The 25139-nt window shown below is 34.3% G+C and overlaps 1 protein-coding gene across 3 annotated transcripts; it reads right to left on the bottom strand.

Moving 5' to 3' along the window:
* Nucleotides 1–184: 184 nt before the first annotated feature.
* Nucleotides 185–25139, bottom strand: RB195_026188 (uncharacterized protein; the record flags this gene model as incomplete). 3 transcript variants are annotated; one of them, XM_064214632.1, is made up of 33 exons in its annotated part: nucleotides 185–316; nucleotides 386–496; nucleotides 1058–1158; nucleotides 1213–1354; nucleotides 1418–1603; nucleotides 1663–1720; nucleotides 1926–1988; nucleotides 2260–2426; nucleotides 2482–2617; nucleotides 2675–2853; nucleotides 3580–3751; nucleotides 3825–3976; nucleotides 4222–4406; nucleotides 4478–4637; nucleotides 4698–4788; nucleotides 5240–5385; nucleotides 5444–5599; nucleotides 5703–5788; nucleotides 5877–5982; nucleotides 6515–6643; nucleotides 6763–6879; nucleotides 7461–7531; nucleotides 7657–7792; nucleotides 7923–7961; nucleotides 8838–8993; nucleotides 9151–9258; nucleotides 9922–9990; nucleotides 10116–10226; nucleotides 12923–13006; nucleotides 13073–13188; nucleotides 15471–15528; nucleotides 16742–16911; nucleotides 25019–25139. In XM_064214632.1, 33 exons carry the CDS (start codon nucleotides 25137–25139, stop codon nucleotides 185–187), a joined length of 4014 nt encoding a protein of 1337 aa, XP_064070512.1. The 3 variants fall into 3 exon arrangements, with proteins under 3 accessions (XP_064070512.1, XP_064070514.1, XP_064070513.1); XM_064214633.1 differs by lacking the exon at nucleotides 25019–25139 and adding an exon at nucleotides 23279–23297; XM_064214631.1 differs by lacking the exon at nucleotides 7923–7961.

Genomic DNA, 25139 nt, shown 5'->3' with positions numbered 1-25139 from the left:
GCCGTTTTGATGAGCAATATGAATGGAGATATTCACAGCACTAAAGGAGACAAACCAACCACATATATAAACAAAGACTCCTAAAATCCCCCAACGATGACTTCAAATCTACCCAAAAAAATCCGAGAAAAAAAAATCCAGGGATCAAAGAATCTTTCTACACTAAAAAAGCGTATCGAATTTCTCATGTAACAGGTTGTATCGAAGGAGTTCGTTGACGTTTTGTCATAAGCTTCCGCTCTTGTAAATCCGAAGAACATTCTGTCAATGTCTCTTCGCTGACAGATCTGTCACGAGAGCCGGATTCTGCCAACTCCTGGAAGAATATGAGGTCATGATTTGAAGTCATATTAAAATAACGTTCCCCTATGAACGCATTACTAACCTTGTAGTGGTACAATTGTTGCTTTACCGTATTCAATTCCTGCTGCTGATCCTGGATTACTTGCATCAGTGCTTTTAGATGATTCATCAGTGGAGCAGCAATTGCAGTTAACTGAAATATTCCAACTTAGTTTTGAGTACAAATCCAATATTTCACTTAATTTACTATTATTATTTTACTATTAGTCATTTATTTAAATTTAATTATAGTTAAACTGATCAGAGTTAACTGCAAAGTTGAAACTTTCACATCTAGAATTTTTAGTAAACTATCCGAAGCAAGTTCCGTAGGATTCAAACAAGAAAATAATTTTGAAAACACTGGTTTTATTTACATGTACGAACACATCTAATGGGTCCAGAACACGTAGAGTTTCGGTTAACTCATTTTTTAGAAGAAATTTTTAGGTTCAGGTTGAAGGTGCTTTAGGAGTTCCCTTTCGGCAGCGAGCTTCTCCTGTAATTTTACTCAAAAATTGCGACAATATCATAAACTTCGGTTTGTTCAAAAAATAAACGTCGCCCTTACAAAATAATTCGCATGAAAGTCCTAAAAAAATGAAATAAATCCTCGTTTATGGAAGTCACAGATGCCGTCAATAAGCAAGGTCTCAATGGATTGAATTAAATCGCCATCCAAGTTTTTTTAAGGCATAAAAGTAAGAAAACCTGCCTTATAGCAAGGCACCGAAGGTAGATTTTTCTCGGCATCATCGAGCACAAGCACGGAACCGCCAGGATTTCCCTCATCTGCCTCCTTCTTTGCATTTAGCCCTGAAACATTAAAAATCATCACTGAAATTGACGAAACACGAAACTACCGCATACCTTGATTGATGCTATCCAGGAGTCGATTTCCATGGACGATGGCAGACATGGCAAGTTCCTTGCAATCACGTTGTTTTAGATCCGCAACCGCTAATCCTCCAAGAAGTTCCGTCAATTTTTCAAGCTCTTCTGTTCTTCCTTTCTGGAAATAAACATTGAAAATCACTAAGTGATTATCCATACTCCATAATTCTAAGCAGTGTACCTTATCACCAGGTAAAAATTGTGAAAGTATTGTTTGTTTAGTTAGTAGAGCTTGGAAAATGACGTCATCACTACGTCGTAACCTCTCAGTAGGAGTAAGAACAGGTTGTGCATGTTCCAACACTGTCGGTTGTTGAACAGTAATTTCGGATGCATGTACAAGTCGTGGATGTGTCAACACGTGAACCTGCAATCAATCAATACATTAATCAGTCTTTTCTCAATCAGTATAAAGCAAACAATCACCTTTGCCAATCCATCCGAATCCAGAGAAGAGCTCGTACCAACCTCGAAGTTACAGTGACTAAAGATAGCGTTACATAAGCAAAAGCTAATAGGATCTATGAGAAATTTCCGGAAAATTAGACACAATAACACTTCTAATCTTTCAAAACCAGAGAATACTTTTAAACGAGGTGAAGTAAGGAAATTCACTTCAACATACACTTTAAAAATAACACTGAACAAGGAAAAGATAAAAATTTTCAGGAAATTTCGGAAGCACTTACTCAATTCCTTGTGTCTGATGCTTTTTGTCATTCTCGATTTGATCCGAGATCAATTTGAACCATCTAAAAAATTCGTAGTTGGCATTAAAATAAAACAGAATAAATTTTGAGGGGAATAAGATCGTGGAAAAGAAATGAGTGAATTTTCCATACGGTAGCGATCATATGTAAATCCAAGAACAGTAAAGTTAAGGAAGTTTTAGATGGATATCATATCTAAACAGTTTACAAATATAATACATTACAAGAACGGTCTCATTGCCAATAATTTTTCTTCTGATGAAAATAATACAATAGAAGTTACTAGTTTTACTTTTTTAAAAATTACACTCACGTTTTTCTTTCAGTTGCCGTTGCCGCGACAAGTTCATAGATTTGAGCACCATACTGACTGTTGAACACGAGAAAAAATGCTCGTTTATCGTTTGCTTTTTCCTTAGCAATTAATGGAGCAAGTGGCATTATTGGGGACCATTTAGTCTCCTTGGATGGTTCCAGAGTCTAAAACAATATTACTGATGTAATGACCCGGATGAGAGAATCTGGATGTGCTCACCTTCAGTTGTAACTTGTTTCCATCGCTGTGCTTAGTTAGAAAGACTAACATATTCTCCAAAAGTACCACATGTAGTTCGATCATTTTTCCACGATTAAATCGACAAGTTAATGGCCCGTCATGAACGAGGCGATATCTGGATAATAGGGAATTTATATAGAAATTATATTTACTTAAAATAAAAATGAATTACTTCGTAAGATTGAGATAGGCATAGTCATGACCGCTGAACTCCTTGTCGAAAGGTGTCGTATCCATACGTCTTTGCAGTTCTTCCAGACGTCTCAAATTTTCCGCATTCCGTTTCGCCGTATTCACCGCACTTAGTATCCGTTTAGCGGAAACCACAGTCCGTAACAATCGATCTTGTTCCTGTAAAGATTTATGCCACATGTTGTTAATGAAGATCGTACAGAATCAGTATGTGGATGGCTAGAACAAGCTGAGGATAAAAAATTGAAATTTTCCTTATTCTGAGAACTATCCTGCTTCAACTAGGTATAGTCAAACGTTTAATTAATTCCTAGTTGAATAGGAATTTTCCCAACTTTAAGGAAGTGTCGTTAGAGACATTTTCCTTACTACTCCTTACTTTTCCTTATTACGGTTACTGTAGACAACTTTTTCACTAGTTTCTAGTTCAATAGAGTTCTCCATTACTTTTGGGACTTTCCTAAGCTTACTAAAATCCTGAATTTCCCATTCAGTCACGGATATGATTATCATAAAACTCATCACTAGTTCGTTTTAGTGACAAGTGACACTGAATTTTTATGTGACAAAAGTGGGCAGAAAATTGTTCGCCAACATAATATTAAATACTAAAGAAATAATACAACATTAGAAAAAATAAAAATATTACTACATTCATACTATATACTACTTCAAACTACATTCAACACCTGTAATGTATATGCAAATCACCAGCAAAGTCATTCACTCAAATCCCAGGATGCAATGACCGCAAGATTCCTAGAGGAACGCGCAACAAGTGTACATGATAGGAATATTGCCCCGTTCCAAACTCCATATAACATAATGTCGTTAAAAATAATTATAAAACTACATTCTGGATGAGGGAGAAAAAAAAACACATACCTCGCTTGGCTCATTCGTATATTTAGCGATTGTTTCGAGAAGTAACGGATATTTTACTAATCGTTGCATTTCTACAGGAATCATATCCTTTAATTGCAATTTCCGACACAATGCATTCGCTTCAGCATCGGCAAGAAATCGTACTAATGCATCCTCTTTGTCTTTTTTACATCTGAAATATTTTCAATCGGATTTTTTTGTTTATTTTAGTGTAAATCACGACCAAAAGTTCCCTTAAAACATACCTCGTCCTCAAAATCTCTAAAGCATGTTGTTGATGTTGACAAAATGTGGATGTGACTTGCATAAATTTCTCACCAGCTTCACCATCAAACATTTTTTCCATTAATTCACCGATATTACCATACAGACCGTTAAGACTTGGATCCCTTCGCCACTAAACTCAATCGTTTATCGTTTATTCATTTTATTCGCTTATTAACTAGTACTTACAGTTATTTTATTTTACTCATTTATTTATTCACATACATCAAAAAAGAAAAAGAAAAAATGAAACACTTTTTGTCCGAGTCTAAAAAATTTTTTCAAGGATTGCAACCAATTTGTTGATGTAATTACTCTATAATATACGATTATAGAGTAATTACATCAATAAATGAAGTCATATACATGGGATCGTACCTGTTCAACAGCTTGTCGCATTCGATTTGACATTTCTGTATGGATTTCAAGAAGTTGATCAAGATTAGCGAATAATAAGTGCACCACATCCGGAGAAACAACATTATTAACCAACATTGGTTTATAAAATACCCGTAATAAAATCTTCAAATTTCGTACATGTGTTCGTTCGGTATGAAATAATTCTGGAAAAAAAATTCTATGTTACTAAAACATTTTAATTTTCTATTAATACGCTTTAGATTTAAACGCCTACCATTAATAACTTCTTGGCGTTTCTTTTCTTTCGGTTTCAGGTGACGGATCACATCCCATCCAACCAATTGATCCAAGGATGGGGCTTCCGTCTCCACCTCCAGATCGCTGTCATCTTCTGATATCGCCGATGTTTGCATCCTTTCCATTACTCGTTTCACCTGTAACTTTAAAATTTAGATATTTTATTAAATAAATCAAAATTATAACTGTATTTCTACCTCGTCGTCTATTATACTCGTATGAGACATGCTTGTTGAACTTCCACTGTTGCTTTGCATATCAAGGGCAATACGACTTCCTTCGAGAGATCTGTAATTTTGGAATTTTATCCGAAAAAATCCGGAAAAAAAAGAAATCCATTTCCTTTTCTTTTCAAGGAAAAAATAACTCTGATGTTCATCCTGAAAACCTGAGAACAATTTCGGGTTATCCAAGTATTAGGCGCAGAAATTCCCATAGTTAAAGTTAAAGTCGGCATTAATACTATAAGCTGGCCTTGCATTTGGATCGCATTTGGAGTTTTTCAAATTCAAATGCGTTCTGGAGTTCACTTCGGATTTCTACCCATTCGTTCCACACTCTTTAAAATTCGTATACAACCACAACATAGTTATTATTCTTATTGACCATCGATGTCAAATCAGCAATTAGAACAAAAATTACTAGTCACGAAAAAAATCGATGAATACCCTATTCATTGTTCAGAAAGTGGTTACTGTAGATTTATCCGGACAAAACGGATCAATCCCGTATAGCTTACCTAGCCTCAGACCTTGACTCTACAGATCGTATCCGCCTTGTTGCTTCCTCTTCCTCATCAGCTGGAGGAAGATCGCTGCCCCACGACGGTGTGGATCGGTCACGTCTTCCTGCTGTTCGTTCGTCCGAAATCTGAGGAATCGTGGCCTAAAAGACATCCTTAAAATTTAATTATATCCCAAAGATCATCCAGGTTAATGTTTACCACACGATTTCGCATGCTATGCGATCTTCCAACAGGTTTGTCGTGAATTTCTTGACCAATGCCTGAGTCTGAACTTGTTGATTTGACGTTGTGTTCGCCTCGGGGGGTATCGTCATCCTCCGCATCCGATTTACCCATCAAACCAGATCGTCTCGCCTTAAAATCATACATTTTGCACAAAGTATCCCATCCAGAAAAGAAATTCTATGATGGTTCGGTAAAACGCATCGACAAAGTCAATTTCAATGACGGCACCCACCTTGGATTTTTGTTTTCCTTGAGTTGCAGGATAACAGGCATCCGTTAGCGAAGATGTACACTGAGTATGAACTTTGACATCGCAATCTAAACGAAGTCATTCGAGATGAGAAAAATGATACGCCCACTGAAGAATCCAGAAGGACAAAAAAAAACCAAAGAAATAGAAACATACTGCCGCAGAAATAGCACCATGGTTGCATTCCCCAGATCGCATCCCGACATTGATAGCAATAATGCACGGTGTTAACTGGATTCACCACAAACATGTGACCTTTCACCTGAACAATAGCTCCTCATCTTCCGAGAGAATCTCAAATCCATAATCCTTGATTCAGTTCTACTCTGGATTACTTGCTGTCTCTTCTTCTACATTTTTTAAAAATTATTTAATAGCCATCTAAGTCAAATCCACCATCCAGAGGGGAAAAGTCATCGGAGCTATTCTAAGAAACTGTTAGGTCGCTGTAATCAGAGCGACACCTCTTCTGTGAAGAAAAAAAACGTGCAAGAGTTTTGAAAAAAAAAATTCAAATTCCAGAAATCAATACGAATTTATGGGCCGTTGAAGGCGGCAAATAAGCACTAATTTATATCGAAACTATGTGAACTTATAATAATCCATATCCCAATCCATACGGTCCATATGCAAGGCCTTTACTCTATTAAATTATGAAAATTTTAACATTCTGGATATAACCGGTCCGGCTTTTCTCCAGTTCCAGTAACAAAAACTCGTAATTTTCCCTCCGTCATGCAATGAAAATTCCTTTGTGTAGCTTTCTAGTTTGACTGCATATTGTTCTTCGATACCTGTGCTTTTGTTTTGAGGTTGCTCGGCGGTTTTTTACTCTTCCCTCCTTTGTCCTTCAAAATAAACTGTGGACAACGTTCCATCATCTTCTCCCAGGAGGTAGTTGATGGTTTAGAACCGAGTACAATCTGTAATTAGTTCTGATATACAGTTATACAGGTTGTACAATTCTGAGATTAAATTTGTAGACAAAAAAATATTTAATAAAAATAATTATACTTTTTTTGGCCCTGACGCCTGCGCTCACCCTTATAGTGGAAGCCAGACTTGCGATAATTGCCTGCGTCTTCATATCACAGGACTCAAAGTCACCCGATGAACCAAGGATATTTTCTAAAGCTCGAAACATCATTTGTTCGCCAACCTGAAAAAAAATATAAGCCATTTATTCAAGAAAAAATGATTAAGATAGAAACATGGTTAAAGGCATCACTCCACGAATCTGGCGTGGTATGGATTTTTATTAGGGTCTACCTATATCGAGTCATAGGTAATCCATACAGAGGTGGTTCAGCTCATCTCTTCCGGCATCACTGTGGACAGACGGGTCTGGAATGCTGTTTCTGACGACCTCCTTTATTACAACGCACCACCCTCGCGCCCCGCCCCCGCCTGCGAATCGTCAAAAATCCATTTGGACCCCCAATGGGCAATTCATTTCATTCGACGAATCGCAGGCGGAGGCGGGGCGCAAGGGTGGGGTGTTGCAATAGAGGACGTCGTAAGAAACACTGTTCCGGAGCCATCTGTTTAGCGTAATGCAGGGAGAGATGGGCAGAACCATCCCTGTATACATAATCTACGACGCGATATAGGTATACTCCAACGAAAATCCATACCACACCAAATTCCTGGAACCAAAGCTCCTTTTCTGAAACCAGGAAACGAGCTGGAAGGATATTGAGCACATGAATTACAGTAGAAAAAATGAATGGATGAAAATACCCGGGTTTCCATAGCGGAATCTCCTCGTACTAGTTGTGTCAGTTGATTGGCATCAAAAATAGAGCCCAATCCTAGGCAGATAATTAATTATTATTTTATTGTTGAGTAGTATTAGTAGAAAACAGAAAAAAAAGGTATAGATGAAACTCGTCCACCTCAATATTTAGAGTCTTATCTGAGGGAAAAAAATACGTACCAAGTTGTCGTTTCTGTCGGAAATTTGCCATATGTTCATTAATATCGGCAACCGCACGTTGTCGTCCAGGAACAAATACCCGTTTCAGAATTTCAACATCCGAATCACAAATTTGTTCGGATGTTGTGGCAAGAATCTGAATCATATACTTTTAAAAGAATAACATGCATGTAAATAATTTTAAAAATTTGAGTTTGAAATGAAAAAATAGAGGAGACCTCCGAGTAAAAACCTGATAAATTGGTCCATACTGCGTAATTTCTTACCTCTATGAGTAAGGCAAACAGAAAATTCCAGTGAATAATCTTTGTATTCATTATTGAATAAGCTTACGTCACTAATGCTATTCCAGAATAAAAAAGATTGTTAACACAGTCGTGATTACTCATGGTGGCCAGGAAAAGAATAAAAATCAGATCCTAGAGAGTTGTGGTGCGCGCGCCACGCCCAAAGATTATCGGAGATTCGATTTCTCAACAAATCCTTGACCACATCTATACCACCAGGACAACTCGGGAACACCAATAAACGTTAATTTTTGGATGGTGAGGAGTAAACCACCGCAGAGTTACTACAATAGTAATGATATGCACTAGACATGCAAACAAAATCCAGAAGAAGAGGTGTGACAGTTGCACTTCACCGTTGGCTCTACCGTATTCCATGATTGTGGTCGGGATTGGATTTTGCTGATCAAAGAAAGACGATGGGAGGAATAGGCGCGAAAGAATGTTCGAGAATTTCAGTACCACAACCTCATCTGCTGGAAAAATGTGATCCATCGAAATCTGTGAAATTCATTCCTCACAGATGAGGATACTCCTATAATCAACCCTCACCGAGTTAGCACTAAGCGGTAAGTGACTGTCTATCATATTTTAAAGCTTCTTTCTCAGTAAGAGTGCAATGTGTTTTCTTTGTAGGCTCAAAGGAGGACCTCAAATAAGGATGGTTTCAAAACCGTTCAAAAATCTGGATTTGGACCATACTCTAACGAATACACACTGTGATAGGATTATTTTGTAAATTCGAACTTGTCTCGCGCCGTTACAGTAGTTATGCATGTAAAACAAATTGTATATGGTATTGATTGTAACAGAAATATCAACGTGGAGGTGATATCCATGATTCTGAATAACTGCCACATTGTTTGAAATTGTACCATCAAAATTGTCACTGACTTTATCGATTGGTTGAATGATGTTTTGGTCCGAGTTCGGTATGACGAGTGGAGAATTTGGTATAACAAATGTTGTGAAAATTTCAAATGTCCATCGTCGGAAGTCTTTCGGTGAACCTTGAGCACTTTGGAAGGCATCCGTAATCACATAAAAGAACTGAAAATTATTCATTTTTAATTATTTATTCATAAATCATATTCATATTCACATATTCAGTCACGTATTTCAAAACTTAAACTAGTAAATATATAGTTTTCTACTTAAAAAAAAAATAAAATGAACTCAAATTGAAGTTGATGTTCTGAAGACTCACTAAACTATTAGGACTATCAATTGATAGAAGGTAGTTGATGAATACGGCGAGGTGAGCAGGATGTGTTTTAAGTTCGGCAAGGTTTGAGAATGGACCATGACTGTCAATCTGTAATTTGAAACTTTCAGGAAATTAGGGAATGCTATTAAATTTTTAATAACTAAGTAATTTCGAAAACCTCTTTGCACACTTCCTCGTTTATCCAAGGTTTTTTTTTGATAAAACAAAAACAAGGAAGTGTATTTTTCTATAAACAATTTACAATCAATAATCCTTGTTCTACAATGTTAACTCTAACATGTTTTTGACTTCATAATGATAACTAGTAACCAGAAAAATATACAACATCAGTAGTGGAATAGCGAAATCCTGTTCTATTTTATCGTCAATTCGTGATTCAGATGAATTTTCCAGTAATTTCTTTTCCAGGATCGATTCAATGACATTAAAACTGACAGTACTATAACTAGGAAGAACTTGGTAAGCTACTCAATTGCGCTTCATCTCATAAATACACAGTAACTATTCTATTGCCATTATTTCCAGGTGGGACCAGACGAGGATATGTCCGCTACCGTACGGCCGATCCAAGGCTCCGATCATAATGATCAAGTCCATTGTTATACAGGTTCTGGATGAGATCGTTCTTATCTATGGATACTGACAAAACGATAACAACGGACAACAAGTAGGTAAACAACCTTAGCACACAAATTCTAAGACTGTCATTTATTAAATAAAAATTCTGTAAATATACTCTTATAATTGTACCTCAGTAAATCTCGAAGGTAAACTCTCCGTCTCATCCTCATCCGTGTCGCCATCCATTGGAGCACGTGGCTAAAATCTACTCATAGGAATATTCGAATAGAAATCGGATCAGGTAAAAATTTTCCTTCATAAAACAACCTAGATCGCAGTAATATGTACTCAGTGAGGTCAATGAGGAATGTATGAAAATTAACCTGACTCCAAGGAGGCTCAGCCGGTTTAATGTGTCGCAATTGCGATTGTAATGAGACGATTCGTTTCAGTGCACGATCTAGTTTGTCGCTATTCTCTGAATCGCGAAGGCCCTGAAGGGAATAATCAGCATTTGTGTGCTGTTAATTAGGAAGTAAAGGATTTCTATACTATTGTATTTACTGGAATTAAGGACAAACTTTGAGAGAAAATTTTGCAAAAATCGTCACAACTAAATCTGATCAACGAGGACCAAAGCTTCAAATATTTTTAACCTCCAAAATTTTTGCTGAACTACAACAACAAGATGAACAAAAATATCCAAGATCTGCCAAATAACCCACGCAGGAAAAATAAACAAAATTAGACCATGTACTTGTTGACAGTAAGAAAAATATTCTGTTGCAAATATTCTCAGCATCTAGAAACAATTTAGCATGACTGATTAAATGCACTCTTTTGAATTTTTTTCCTCCTTCCCCCTCCAAAAAAAAAATGGAACCAGTGCCTCATTCCAGAAAACTGACTAACATTTTAAATCTTTTGCTGGAAAGATTCACCGATCTTGCCTAATCAAATATAGAGAAGTGGTAATTGTAATTATTGCATGTGATGAATGCATCGATCAATGCTATAATTCTGGATTCGCTTGATTCTGATTTTTTCCACGCGTTTAGTTATTTTTCACAAACCTTAGCGTCAATAAATTTTTCTGGATAGAATTTTGATTACCCCTACAGGCAACAGTTCATCCACAACGACGAAATACTACACTTTCTGTAACTACGTAGGAGGCTAAGGGGAAGCTAGTCACTGTTAAACCGGATGACTGTAACTAATCCTTGAGGACTTCTGGTTATATGTAGCAATTTCAATCGCGATTCTAAAATTTCCATAATATGATTCAAAGCAACTAACTAATCCCTGATATTTGCAGATTTTGTAGCACAAAAGCATGAGAACGAAACATGAAACGGTAGAAATGATATAATCATAAAAAGAAATTATTCAGACAAGGAAATCTATGGATGACCAGTGAAAACTATGAAAAAAAAAACCGGCGGAGAGGAAAAATATGGACGGAACGTGGATGAAGGAAGTGCGATTTCAAAGACATCGAATACGGACTAATGAGGGAGGCGAGGAAACTGTTAAAATTTTGAGAAATTTAAATTTGGACATAATTGTAAGTAGCAGTTAAATATTTTGTTCGTAAATACTAGTAAAAATATTTGTGTTACTGTTACACAATACATTCCTACTCTTAGTATGAAGTAAAACGAGTTTATATTTTGTCAAAAATAGTGTTATTTGGATAAATCCCGGAGAGAAAAAAAAATAGTGGATTTGTAGTTGTATATCAAGCGTGTGAACGGGTGACGAGTTGCGGAAGTTGTAAACCAGTCGCCCGGAGGAGTTAACGAGACAAGTCCAAGAACGCGCGCAAGAAACGGCAAAATTAGGCGATTATGGCAGTGGCAAAGCTGGTTGACGGGAAGTTTCGGTCAGGCTGGGACGGCATTGATCCTAGCCAGCGATTCCAGGCCACGACACCAGCTTGACATATCTCAACTCACATTGCGCATCACATTTTTAGCGGAGAATGTGAACTGGGGAAATCCGAATGTATCAAGGATGAACTCGAAAAATATTATATTTCAAATTTTAAAAAATGTATCGTTAACACAAAAATAGATGGATATAACTAGGAGGAGATTCCTTCCTCTTTCCCATATCCTCACACCACAACATCCGCTGTATTTGAGGACGAACAAAAACTGAATAAACAAGCTGCTTTCTCCATATCTTTCGAAAACGCAAACAAACGAATGAACTTTTGTTTGTCCTCAAAATTCTACTCCCACATATCTCTTGAGAATTCTCTAAGTCATGTTAAAAAACAATTAAATCTTCACACTCTACTCATAAAAAGTTGTTTATGCTTTTAAAAAAATTGCAAAAAATGCTAAACAAATTCGGAAAACAAACGTATTTGTTGTGAGTTTACTAGTAATAGTGATATATTAATGATAATTAGTTTACCTCCCCCCAAAAAAAATCGTCACGCAAGAAGCCGTGAGAAAAAATTTATAGGAAAAAACCTGGAAAAGAAGGTGACAACTAAGTTATCTACAAATCCCTAATGTTCATGGACGAAGCAGCCAACTGTTACATGATAGTTATGGAATTTTGCTAATTCACGGATTCTAAGGCCGAATTCGCAGGCTTTATAACAAATCCACGATGTAGATGTAATACTAGTAGCTATATAATGAATCTTTTAGCTTATTACTTACTTATTTTTAAGGAAAAGGAGCTAGAAAGTAAGAGAAGCTACGGAATTGAGGGAGATTACAAAAATAGAAAAACTCACATCAGAGTAAATTTCTCATTTCGTATACAACATGAATAAAGGAATTAAAAAAAAGAGAAAAATTCTTTTCGTTCGATTTTTCGGGAATAAGAGGTAAGAAGCATAGAAATGTGGCCCCCAGTTATTAGCACATGTGAGGAGTCCTATTTAGACGTGATTTTGACTAATAATACATGTTTCTTCAGATTTTAGAACAAAAATACTACATTTGTGTGTGATATATTTTTTCTGGATTTCATTACAAAAATATTTAAACCTCGTTTGCTTCCTGCATGAGTATAAATAGCATGGATGGTTTACACATACAAAAGCTACAGTGTGAAAAATATGTAGAAAAATAATTCGAGAAATACATTTAAATACTACACGCTAATTCTTGGATTCAAAATAACAGTAACAAATCCCTTCCAGGAATCAAAACGACTTAAAAATTACCTCTACATGCTTGCGTTCATCGTCGAGCATCTGGCTGAGAAGTTCTTTCCGTTTTCTCTTCCAATCGTCTTTTCCAACATTTTGCTTGAATTTCCGAAATACGCCAGTAGATCCAGTAGAATAATAAAATGTTAAGGATGCTTGTAATACCTCTATGAGTACGGGCTCGTGCATTGATCCCGTGTCAAGCTTCGAATCTGGGATAAGATAAAGTCCCAACGGTTCTGGTGGAGAACCGAGAAGTGTCAGCACGACGTTTTGACCACCTGTAAATTTTTGGAATTTTCCTTAGAGGATCGTATTCCCTGTTAAAATCACCGAGGATATGTCAAATCTATATGGGAATTTTTTTTTGAAATGCGGGAAGAAGCCGTCCTTAAGAAGAGACAAGAAATCAGAAAAAATAAACGAACAGAGCAACTTCAAGTGCTTCGGATATTTTGTTTTTCACATTATTCTTATTTTTTAATTTTGTTAAAATAAAATAATGAAGGTTTACGACCATGTTGTTACATGGGCAACTTATTAAGAAGTAAAAACCTCAAATAAAGGGATTTTTTACGAGAAAAGGTAAGGACGGATTCCTTGGATAAACTAAAAATCCGAATACAATCGAAAACCCTATTCCATTCTCCCACACCATCACCTTCAAGCAAATCTGTAAATAGTAAGTGTAACTTGCATAAGAAAAGGGAATACTAAGTCGCTAATTACTTGTAAGTTTACAGATATCTCGCCCACATTATTATTTTATTTTTTTGTAGATATGTGAACAATTATTTTAAACCTTTCAGATGTTTGAATCTTATAACTTTATTTAAATATTTCAGAAATAACCTATGGTAGTGACATCGCTCTAACTAGGTCTTATTGAATTTTTAAGGTAAATATATTCCATAATATAATATATTATATTTTTCCAATATTATAGAAAAACTGTTTCTTGCAACGATCAATAGGGAGCTCAGAGAACCTGAAAAATGGTTGTTCAGAGCTATTTTTCAAGCTCATTAACTACAGTAGTCCTCGTGAAACTCCAATTCGTAATATTTCACGGTTCTCCTGGAAACGGGTTTCTTTTATTCTTTTTCTCAGAGTAGGATTAAACACATTGTGTATACGGCTGAAATTTTCTGGAGAATTATTAGAAACATATTACTACGAGTCAAATAATTCTCCTCATACTTATACATATTAATTTGTACAAATAAAAAAAAAACGCAATGTCAATGCCCTCGAAATTTCCTTACCTTGAATGAATTTATTGCAATTTTCTTGGGTTATAAAAATTCTGAATGTAATTTTACAAAATTTCTAGGAAATGTAGAAATTATGACTTGAAATCGTAAAGAACACTACACTACACGTTCAATATAACTTAACTCGGCTCAACAATGCCAGATATAAATCCCAGAATTTTTTTTATTAAAATGAGATCCTCAATCATAACTATTTCCTATTTTCATTTAATATTTATATTAAAAAAAAATTGTCGAGCCGAAATAGAAGCAGCAAAAAATTATGTTCACTTGAGTTAATTAAATTTTAGTTTAATATTAAAATTGGATGCCCTAATTCTGTTGAAAAATTTTTAAAAAACAGTATAATTTTTTGAGCATAGCGATTTCAGAGAAATTTTCTAAAGAAACCGGAACTACACAGTACTTAGCAATGCTTGTTGGGAAAAAATTTTCCAGAATTAGTTTTAAATAAATGAATAAAAAAAGATCTCTGGATTTTATGTGCCCGATAATCTTGTGGAATTTTTATAAAATCCTCACAATTCATTAGATATGATGTTAATATTTTGAGTTGACCAATACATTCATAATGATTGTATGCAAACCTCAATGAGGTTCACATTCAATCTTGAGTATCTCTGTGAAACGGAGGATTCGCGGGATTTTTCCCAGAGGAATTTGTGGCCAATATGAGAAGAGATGCCACCAACTGCGCTGTATCCTTGTCTTCGCTACTCGATCAATTTTTTGCTTTACTTCAAGTGTTTGCACTCGAATGGATATAACAGGATTATAGTATTTATGTCAGAACAATGGGACCCATAGAACATAGAGTTGATTGATCGACGAAAACAACCACATTCTTATTGTTGACATGAGAACAAAATAAAAAAAATTGATCAGTGCCAAAATTACTTTTTATTTAATTATTTTTTTTAAGTTAAACACTGACAATCAGGTACACTATCCTTTCCGGAGTATTTTAAACTTCCTAGCTTAACGACGACAATATTACGGAAAATTCTAACTTTTCACATATTAAAAAAAAAACTATGTCTTGATTTCTACTGTATATCTTATTAATAATGTTATTCAAACAAAAACTTGCGCGGAAATTTCATTCATAACTAATTTTTCAAATAGTTAAGTGAGAAAGCAACATTTTTATAATTTAATAAATCTAATTTCACCTTTTTTAATTTAATTAGTCTAGCTTTTTAAATTCTAACTCCTCATCAATCCGATGATTTTTATATTTTCACTTAATGAAAACATAAACAACAATATAGCGGATAGAAAAAAAGTACCTGAAATCATACGTACAACATCCAGATGATTGCTACTTGTCACTGGCATTCCGTTCACCTAAAAAGAAAGAAAAAAAATTAAATTGAATTGAAGTAGAAATCCATGAAAGACCATTTGAAATCCCCCACTAAATCCCGAGTTTGTTCCCGATAAACACTACAGTCATGTGTAATTACGCGCTTCAAGCACACAACTTTTCCGAATCGCTGCTGCTCATCCGGAAACGCGACCGGAATGAACGTTTGCACATAAACAACTATTAAACAATTATACATTCCACACAATCGCTACTTGAGTGCGCATCCAGTAGTCACAAGAAGTAATACATTTACTTTCTTACAATATTACGATAAATTGCAAAGAAAACTTCTTTATGGATGAATATAATCTAATTAATCTAGTTATTTTACCTTCCTCACTATTACAAAGATTTTTATATTTTCATTTCATTTCATAACAAACAAGACATAAAAACATCATGGTAAACATCAACAGACAAATTTACCTCAGCTGAGGTAAATTTATCAACAAAAAGTCCAGAAATTTATAATACCATGATAATTTCATTTTAGGACCGCTACTTAAGCTTCCAGAGAAATTTAATCGTTTGTAATCTCGATTCCAGAAAAACCGTTTTCTTCGGGGTTAAAAAGAATGTTATAGAATGAACCAGTACAAAAAGTCTGTATTGGGTTTAATTTTAAAAATTTCCACCAAAATAAACCATTTTCCCTTTTCTTTAGGAGACGAACGAGAATAGTAGTTTATTCTTCATTCATCGTCATGGATTTTTGAGGAAGCATAGGTGAGTAGACTTCATTGAGTCACGTTAGGAATTTCATGATATTCCCTCTAAAATTCAAAATCTCCCAGGATTTGATAGAAAAATCCTTGAACTGCAAATTAGTACAGATTTTTATACCGTCATTAAAAAAAGAGTTCCGGGAACTAATGAACTTTTCACTGTTCCGACTCACTTCAAACATAATCTAATTTCGTTTTTCATGGTACAAATCCTGTTTTCAGTTTTTTTTTTTCCTGGAAAGGGTTCACTTGTTTTAACCTAATTTCGTTACGTACATAAATTCTTCCATTTCTCAAATAAACGTTAACCTTTTATTCAAATTCTCTAAAATATGAATAAAACTAGAGGGATGAGTATACATTAATTTAATAGAATTTTTTTTAAATTCTACCGTATTTAATTTTAAAAAGAAAATTATTTTCATAAGACATATTTTTAAGATATATATTCTAAATTTATGCTCACTTTGAGTATGCGATCTCCTTCACGAACTCCAGCACAGAATGCTGCACCTTCTGGTTTCACTGTATGTACAAATACTGGATGATCACCGGTTACTGTAAAACCATATCCATCACTTTGACGTTGTACCACCACACATCGTTCAATCATTCCTTCGGATGACGTTTCTGCTACTGAAATTGCTAGGTTAAATTGAGAAAAATCCTCAAAATGAATAATATACACAATGTCTGCATTTGCGTACTATCTACAGAACACCTTGGCTAGTAAGTTCCACTTGGGACCTTCGACAAGGACGTTTTTATAACTGTGTCAGGATAAAAATAGGATTGAAAAGTGTAGCAGGACAGTTACTTGGACTGGCACTTATAAACTCGCTTACAAAACTAAATTTTCACGTAGTAAAGATAGAAATTGATTAGTTTTGAAAAATCAGTGTAAATGATTTGCTTCTAGGAATAATCCACCGTTTTAATAGAAAATTATAAATAAAGTACAATATATAAATATAGCAAGTCTAACAATATAAATAATATATAATAGAAATATAGCAAATCTAACTATGTCATTATTTCGATGTTAGGAGAAAACTCGTCACAAGAAGTGAGCTCAGGAATGAAATGTGTGGATACTGAGGGTACTGTGAGGATACTTGTTAAGTCACTGGAGAAAAATACCAAGCACATACATAAATGGTAACGTATTTCTAATGTAAATGGAAAGTTCTAGAAGTATGCGATTAGAAATCTAATGTAAATTCTTTAAAGAAACTCTTGAGAAGAGCGCAACCCAACATTTCTTAACATTATGGAAGATGGCAAAATCGAATTTGCGGCACGAAAACAAGTTTTGTTCCCAGAAAAATCCGACCATTCCTCCTTAAGATTCGCAATTTCTTCTTTTTAGGTACTATTACAGCCTCTAGACAACAAAAGAGTTCATTCAATGAAGCTAAAATAAAAAATTAGAAAACTTTACACTTATAAAATACCTGTTTCAAAGAAAAATAGACAACTAATTAAAAACCAACAATAATACTTAAACCCGGCACATGTATCTTCATTATTTCTCTATTTATATCACTTTTTAACGTCGACAATGAAGGAACATCCATAAAAAATATCATGTCCTTCGAAAATTTGCCAAAAAAAAAATTCAATTCCTCCAGAAGTCAGGCTACCCTCTAAAATTGTCGAAAAGTCCCAAGACTAAGCCGCTGGAAATTACTAAGAGATATCATTCCTAGGTATAAGATAAAAATTATAGTTTTGTGCAGCTTTTTCCAGACATTATCCTTGAAGGGAAAAAAACAGATTCTATATTTTAGTATTTCAAAACAGACATCTGTGTAATCATTAAAAATCGGCCATTTCCGAAATATTAATGGTAACTTGTGTTTCACCGCGTGAATTCCTGGCGACGTAGACGGAAATCTCCTCAAAAAAGACCAAAAACAGTTTAAATTTCATTTACGGATTTTAAATTTATATTCATGTTTTAAGTTAATATCTGCCAGCCTAATATGTTTCAATTTTGCCGTTAAAGCCGTAACTGACTCATGTACTTGAGTACAAAAAAGTCTGAACAGGAGTAATTGCAATAGATGTTGATACTATGAGCACACATACAATACCCTAAAAGATACGAGATCCAGAAGACATTTAGGAAGTAATGTAAGAATCCTTCGACCAACCACACCATACTTTCTTGGAGAAATTTTAGAAATTACCAATAATTTGGTACACAAAAGTCTACTGACGACTCACAGCCTTCATAGCATTGGAGGGAAAAAATTTAAAAAATGAGATAATGAGGATACATATAGAAGTGAGGATACATATAAACTAATTAAAACGAACATGACTTACAAAAAGTAGATAATTAAGTCTATTTTAATTACTACTACTTATTTTTTGGTCATTATTTATATTAGTTCATTCATTACTAATTATTTTTTCTGAAGAGGAGAGAAAACAAAGAGAGAAAAGTTAGTTACATATTTTCCGTAACCTAAAACGACTACCTATCCTGATTAAAGTATTGAGAATAGCGGAATTTTTTTCTGGAAAGGGACAATTCTAAATCCTTTAAACGATGAATGGTTCCTTGTAAGAGTTGCACTTCAACTGACATATTTTGCACAGAAATAGCTCGAACGAAATTCGTCAGCAAAAAAATTCTTCACTGTTTTCTCGTTCTCTTCCTTTTTCAAAATAAAGATAAAATAATTAAAAAAAAAAAACTTTTCTATTTGAATTTTTTCAAACAGTACCTGCATAAAACAAGCGGATACAATGTACACTTCAATAATTTGAACGGTTTCATACTCAATATGCACTTTCTGCTTGATGACATCAAAAAGAATCTCGCATCACTGCCTCTTACGTAACTCCTATAACTCGTATCTGTAGCTTTCGAAAAAAAAAAGGACCTTTTGAAGAATTTTTCAAACGCAAATGTCAATTTCTCTTAACAACTCTGTACAAACACAGAAAAAGGAACCTCCGGAAGTTATTATTTAGCAGCACAATTTTTCCATACAAATACTGTTTAGTGTTTCAAAATTTGTAAAGATCGAGGGGACATAAGCGTGAAAGAAAGAGAGACCTTTAGGAGAAATCATTACAGTGTAACAAAAAATTAATCAACAAACATCCTAAAGAAATTTCCTCTTAAGTTTTTTTTTAGTTTTTGACCCTTTTCTGTGAAATAGAAGATAATAGAGATTTTTAAAGTCTTCCCTACCAAGAAAATTACTAAGTTAATCTCTAAAAATTGCAAAAAAAAAACTTGCGATATTTGTCACAAAAACGATAATAAAACGAGTGTTTTTATTCTACCGGGAAAAACGATACGATGTAGTGAAATCGAATAACAGCTCGTTAATGCTGCTCCTAGAAACGAAAAAAAAAACTATTCTGCCCTTTTAAAATGGAATTCGAATCCGTAAAGTAGTGATTATTTGCTGGTTCTTAATTATTCTCGGAATTCAATTATGAGAGTTTCAAAAAATGGAATCTATTTTTATCGACTCGACAAGCGCTGTATTGGGAGAAAAATTTCGTTTTTAATTTATGAAAAAACACATTACACGCTAACGTCTATGCTGGAGAAAATTAGGAAGACGTGACTCCTCGTCACAAATCTTCTCCTTTTCCCCGGTGCTATCGAAAATTTCACAGCAACAGCACTTTTTTTGAAGCTTCTCTATCTAAGCACTCATTTTAAAACATTTTTACAGATTATTTATCATTGATTTTACAGATTTTTACAGATTTTTGGGGAATTTACTTGTACATTAATGAATAGTGACCTAGAAATGAATTAACACCAATCATTTAACACGGATTCAAAACGGATTAATGTTAGAACTACCATAAAATTTCTTTGGATTTTTCATGGCAACCTCATTCCTGATTATAGCTGAAAAATCGAACCCATTATTGTAACTGGCTATACAAATGCTTTTTTTTTAAGGATCTTTTTATCCTACGAAGTAAATAAGAACATTGTTTGCTTCTCACTTCAATGTTGATTGTACATTAAAATGTATGTCAACTTTAAAAAAAAATGTATCCAATTATAGACTTGTTTAGTATTAACAAACTCGAAATAGGGTTTTCAACTTTTTCAGATAAGGAGGTTCTATTGTCATGTCTATTGTCTTGTCATATTTCGCACAGGAGATGATGTATGTACGGAAAAATATCCGAGTTTTCCAGAAAATATTTGAAATACATTAAACACCCACACATGAAAATTTCAAACTAATTCATATGCAAAATAAACTCCTCGAAAAGAATTTTCGTCATTCAAGTTAATTTTTAATTCACCATGACAAAATCGAACAATTTTAATAAAACAAAAATTGTATTATTTCACGTACTACGCGTTTTTTTGCAAAAAAATCACCCTCAATAATGTATATACGAAGCGAAACAAAGCCTAATATTACTGTAAAGCAACAAAATGCTTTTTAATATTCATTAAGATGTCATTTGATGGCGGACATCCAAAGAAAACGATTGTTGCTGGAAGTCAGGATAGCACAAGTTCTGGAAATCATTCGAGAACAAATAAATGTTTTCACTAATAAATCTAGATATGGTAGTTAGGAAAAGTTTTTTTCAAGAAAAAAAAAAGAAGGGAACAGCTGCAATTCTTGCAAGATTAATGTCACGAGAAATCCGAAAAATTCAGGATGCTTATGGAAAATATATCGGATGTGAGATCATTCAATAAAATTATTGTTTAGTTAAATAGGCCGTAGAATTCCGCTTGACTGCTTTTAATCTATTCATGATATCCAAGAAACGAAAACCTCAGAATATTTCAATGGCTTATGGTAGGAAATTTTAAAAATAGAAAAAAAATACAAAAAAATAAAAGAATTGCAGAGCTATTAGGACCAGATAAGTAAATTCACCTCTCATTGTAGTATTACTACCGTAATATCTAGTAGTATCGTATACTCGGAGTCCCAACCGCCCCAAATATCACTAGTATGCCAGAGTTAGCCACTAACAACCACCCATTCTAACATTGCAGACATGCCAAAGCGTGGTCGGACAAATATGCCCTGAGGGTAATGGCGCAGCTTAAGATTGCGCAACTCAACTTCCCACATGAAAAAGAATTAAAGGCAATCAATACACATACATCTTTTTTGACAGAAACAATGAAGTGATTTATGATAGAAACAAGGAAATAACTTCTACTTTTTTTAAAAATAACTAATTTTCATCAACACAACAAGCAAAATAATTATTTTACTAATTTTTAAAAGTAGTTAAAAAATAGCTATGACACTAGAGTACTAAACGTCCCTATGATTCCACTACTATTCTTTTAAAAAATATATAACAATGTAAATTTTTAGAACTTAGAACCTCATATCCTCTAAGCGTAACCATTTTCAAAGTTATTATAGCTGAATTGAAATAAATCAAATGTTCCAAGTCTTCGTAAAATGGTCCACTAAAGCAGCCTATTTGTTTGGCAACAAAATAATCCTGAAAACGCTCTCCATGTAGCAGCTTCCGGGACACAAACATGCAATTAGTTGAAAAAAAAATATTGTGCACTTTTAAAGGACATACTAAATCTGATGCTGATACTTTAAAGTCCTAAATAAAACTGTTGAGAGTATACCAGACATTAATATCTACAAGATGTTTTCGTTTATAAAAATTAGTGAGTAAATATTTCAAAAAAAAAAACAACAAATGGATTAAAATACGTAGAGATCATAAATAGATGAAGTCGGGGAAATTAACTCCTCATTGAGGGCTGAAACCAAGGGACTACCGTTGCTCACAAAAAAACCACTCTTTTCGCATGGTTCAGTGAGAAATGTATGGTAGAGCAAAGTAAGGAAAAGGAAAAAAGTTTATATTTTTGTCCTCTCTATGCTACGCAGCGATTTAAAAAACATGGATTTTTCGGATTGTGACGGAAGAATCATTGCGAATCTACTCACCAGTTTCATCTTTTTTTTTGTAAAAAAAAATGTTAAAAATCTTGATAACATCACACCTTAATCACTTCGAAAGAAGGCCGTATCGGCTCGTTTCTTCACGATTAGTGGAACGAAATTATCTCGTGTTAGACGAAAAACTGATGAGTTTACGAAGGAAGAGGGCAATCGAGTGAACGAAAAAATGCAGGAAATCGAAGCTCGAGCTTGACGACTTGCCCACTGCGTGCGCCAACACCAAAACCGATTGTGAGAATTGGACGGACATCCAGAGAACGAATGAGACAGTGCATCTATGCACATATATAATTGCAATCTAACTCCTCCCCATTCTTTAGGATCCCTCTCTAGAGGAAAATTTCTTTTTCTTCTTGGAAAATCATAGAAGCTTTCTAATTCCCAAATATCACGGGGAAATTATTTCATTATGTTCAAAATGAAAAGAAATTGTGTAAAGAATTAAAAATCACTAAAATTCCGGCAGTCTTTCTTATTTCAGCTACAGAAACTCACAATTCAGACAAAATACAAATCTCGGACATTCGTTGAATTAAACATCCCTGTGATATCCCTAACATGTCCTCAACATACTTTAAGGGCAAGGCTTGAAAGTGTCGAGAAAAAAAAACGCGTTCAGGAAGGATGCAATGAATTCATAAATCATTGAAAGGACGGAAAGGTAGACTATTAAGGACTGGTACCTCGTTTCAGAGTCAAAATGAAATGAAATCGAAAAGCTGTTTCTAAATCTGAGGGAGAAAAAAACACTCGTAGAGGTTCACAAAGAATAATATCGTATAAGAATGTTAAAAGTAGTATCATGTTGAAGAAAAAATAAAGTAGTACATTTACAAAATGTTTTAGGGAAGATTTTTTGGATAATAAGGTAAAGTATAAAAGGAAACGATCCTATAGCAAACATTTTTAGAAGGAATACGGCATAGTTACGCGATTCAATGAGATACCATGCTAGATGTAAGTCAAGGTCACGCCAACAAAAAAAAAAGAGAAATGATGGGCAGAAGATGTGGATTTATTTTTTTCTTTCTAGTCTCATTCCTCACCAACTTGCTTCTCTGTCATTCGCAGAAAATCTCTGGACGATTAGTGAATCCAGCAATTATTTCTTCACATAGATAGCAATAGAATCGCCATGAGTATTTCATTCACCCTGGAAAGACTAACACCATATCCAAAGATAGATCGAAGATATTAACTCGAATCAGCGTCGAATTCAGAATTTATGGATAATCCCATGGATGAATGCTTAGAAATGGATGAACGAAAGCACAGCGAATATCATGTCTCCAGAGATTAGCAGAACGTAAGTCAATAGACTTGCTTAGGCTACCTTTTTTCGAGGTTTTTCACGGATTCGAGGTTCGCATAGCATTTTGGAGGATTCTCAGATAACAGATCAAGACTGGCATAGAAAATATAATAAAACTGAGAAACGGAAGAAAAAAAAATTGAAGGTTATAGAAATACGAAAATTATGAATGCATACAAATTAATCATATAGTTTTCCCATGAAAAAAACATGTGAAAATTTCAGACGCATTAAAATATGTGTACTTAAAGTTTGATTTAAGCCGATAATTGACGTGAGAAAAGATTTATAAAAGATTTTATGAAAATATTAGAGTGTCTTCCGTTTAAAAAAGTATTTATTGTCCAATTTATAGTTTCAAAGACTTCTAAATTGCATTCTCGTCCGATGATTGTGTTACAGATACTACTTCGCCTAGAACTAGAAGAGATATTTGAAAAATATTAGAAAACTTCGATTTTTGTAAACATTCTTCCAAGAAAAGCATATATGGTTATTCGAACGTGTTAAATTATGTAAACTGAACAAACACTTTAGGGTTTAAGGGAAAAACCTTGAGAACCGTCCCAAGAACTCCTGAAAAACAAGTTTTACTTGATTATATACCTGTTTCGGCGCATTCCATCTCATAAATATCATAATTTTTTATAGGATTATATAAAATTATAAGGGATAAGTGAATAAATAAGGATTTATCACAGAGATGTCAAATATGGACCATATGGAAAAATTTAATGGAAAATTTTGCGAAAATATCCGACGTCTCTCCCTCGTTAATTAATATTTATTCCAATAACTCTAGAAATTCTTACTAATTAATAGTAGCAGTCAATACCAATAAAAGTAGAACAGCGAAAATGTACTTGTAAGTTTTCCATGAGGGTTGCTGAGGAAGAAAAATACGAAGTCTGGAGAACAACTCGGAAGCACAATCGAAGTGTTTTGCACTTGGATTTCTCAAGAGTTTCGTGACTGCATTATAGTAACATTTACACTTTGTTACTTCATATATAAAAGGTAAATAAACCAAAAAAAGCAGAAACAAAATTATCGTTCATTGGGATATATTTCAGAAAAATTTTACTGAATAATTTTCTAAATTCTTCCAAAAAAATTATTAGAAAAAATAGTTTCACGGAGCAATAAACCTCGCGATCACATTATACCTTAGTGTCCACATGAGATTCTTGCAGAAAGAAACTGAGGATGACAAATTCAGGAAGTAATGATTCCAGATAGAAGGAAGAGAAAGTCTCAGAACTCTCACATCTCACAAGCTTGCGGTTACCATTTCCCATGAGGGGTGAACGAATAAAATGGTTGAGATCCACATTACACTCCTAGTATAAACCACATAAAAATTAGGAGTATAATATTTAATTTTCCGCCTTTTTTCTTGGATGAACCAAAAATATAATTATTTTAGCATACATCTTCAGTCGGGTGTAACCATCTGGAAATAAGTTTCACTCACCTTTCATCCGAGGCGATAGAGGTGGACTAGAGCGAACGAGCGCGACGTCATCAACCAGATATTCGCGATGCTCGTCCAACTTCACCGGAGTGTTCGTGACAAATTCGTATGCCCTCATCAT

The sequence above is a fragment of the Necator americanus genome, chromosome X (assembly GCF_031761385.1).
Source record: "Necator americanus strain Aroian chromosome X, whole genome shotgun sequence".
Taxonomy (NCBI): Eukaryota; Metazoa; Nematoda; class Chromadorea; order Rhabditida; family Ancylostomatidae; genus Necator; species Necator americanus.
Note: the sequence above shows the minus strand (reverse complement) of the source record. Positions and strands in the feature narration are given on the sequence as shown.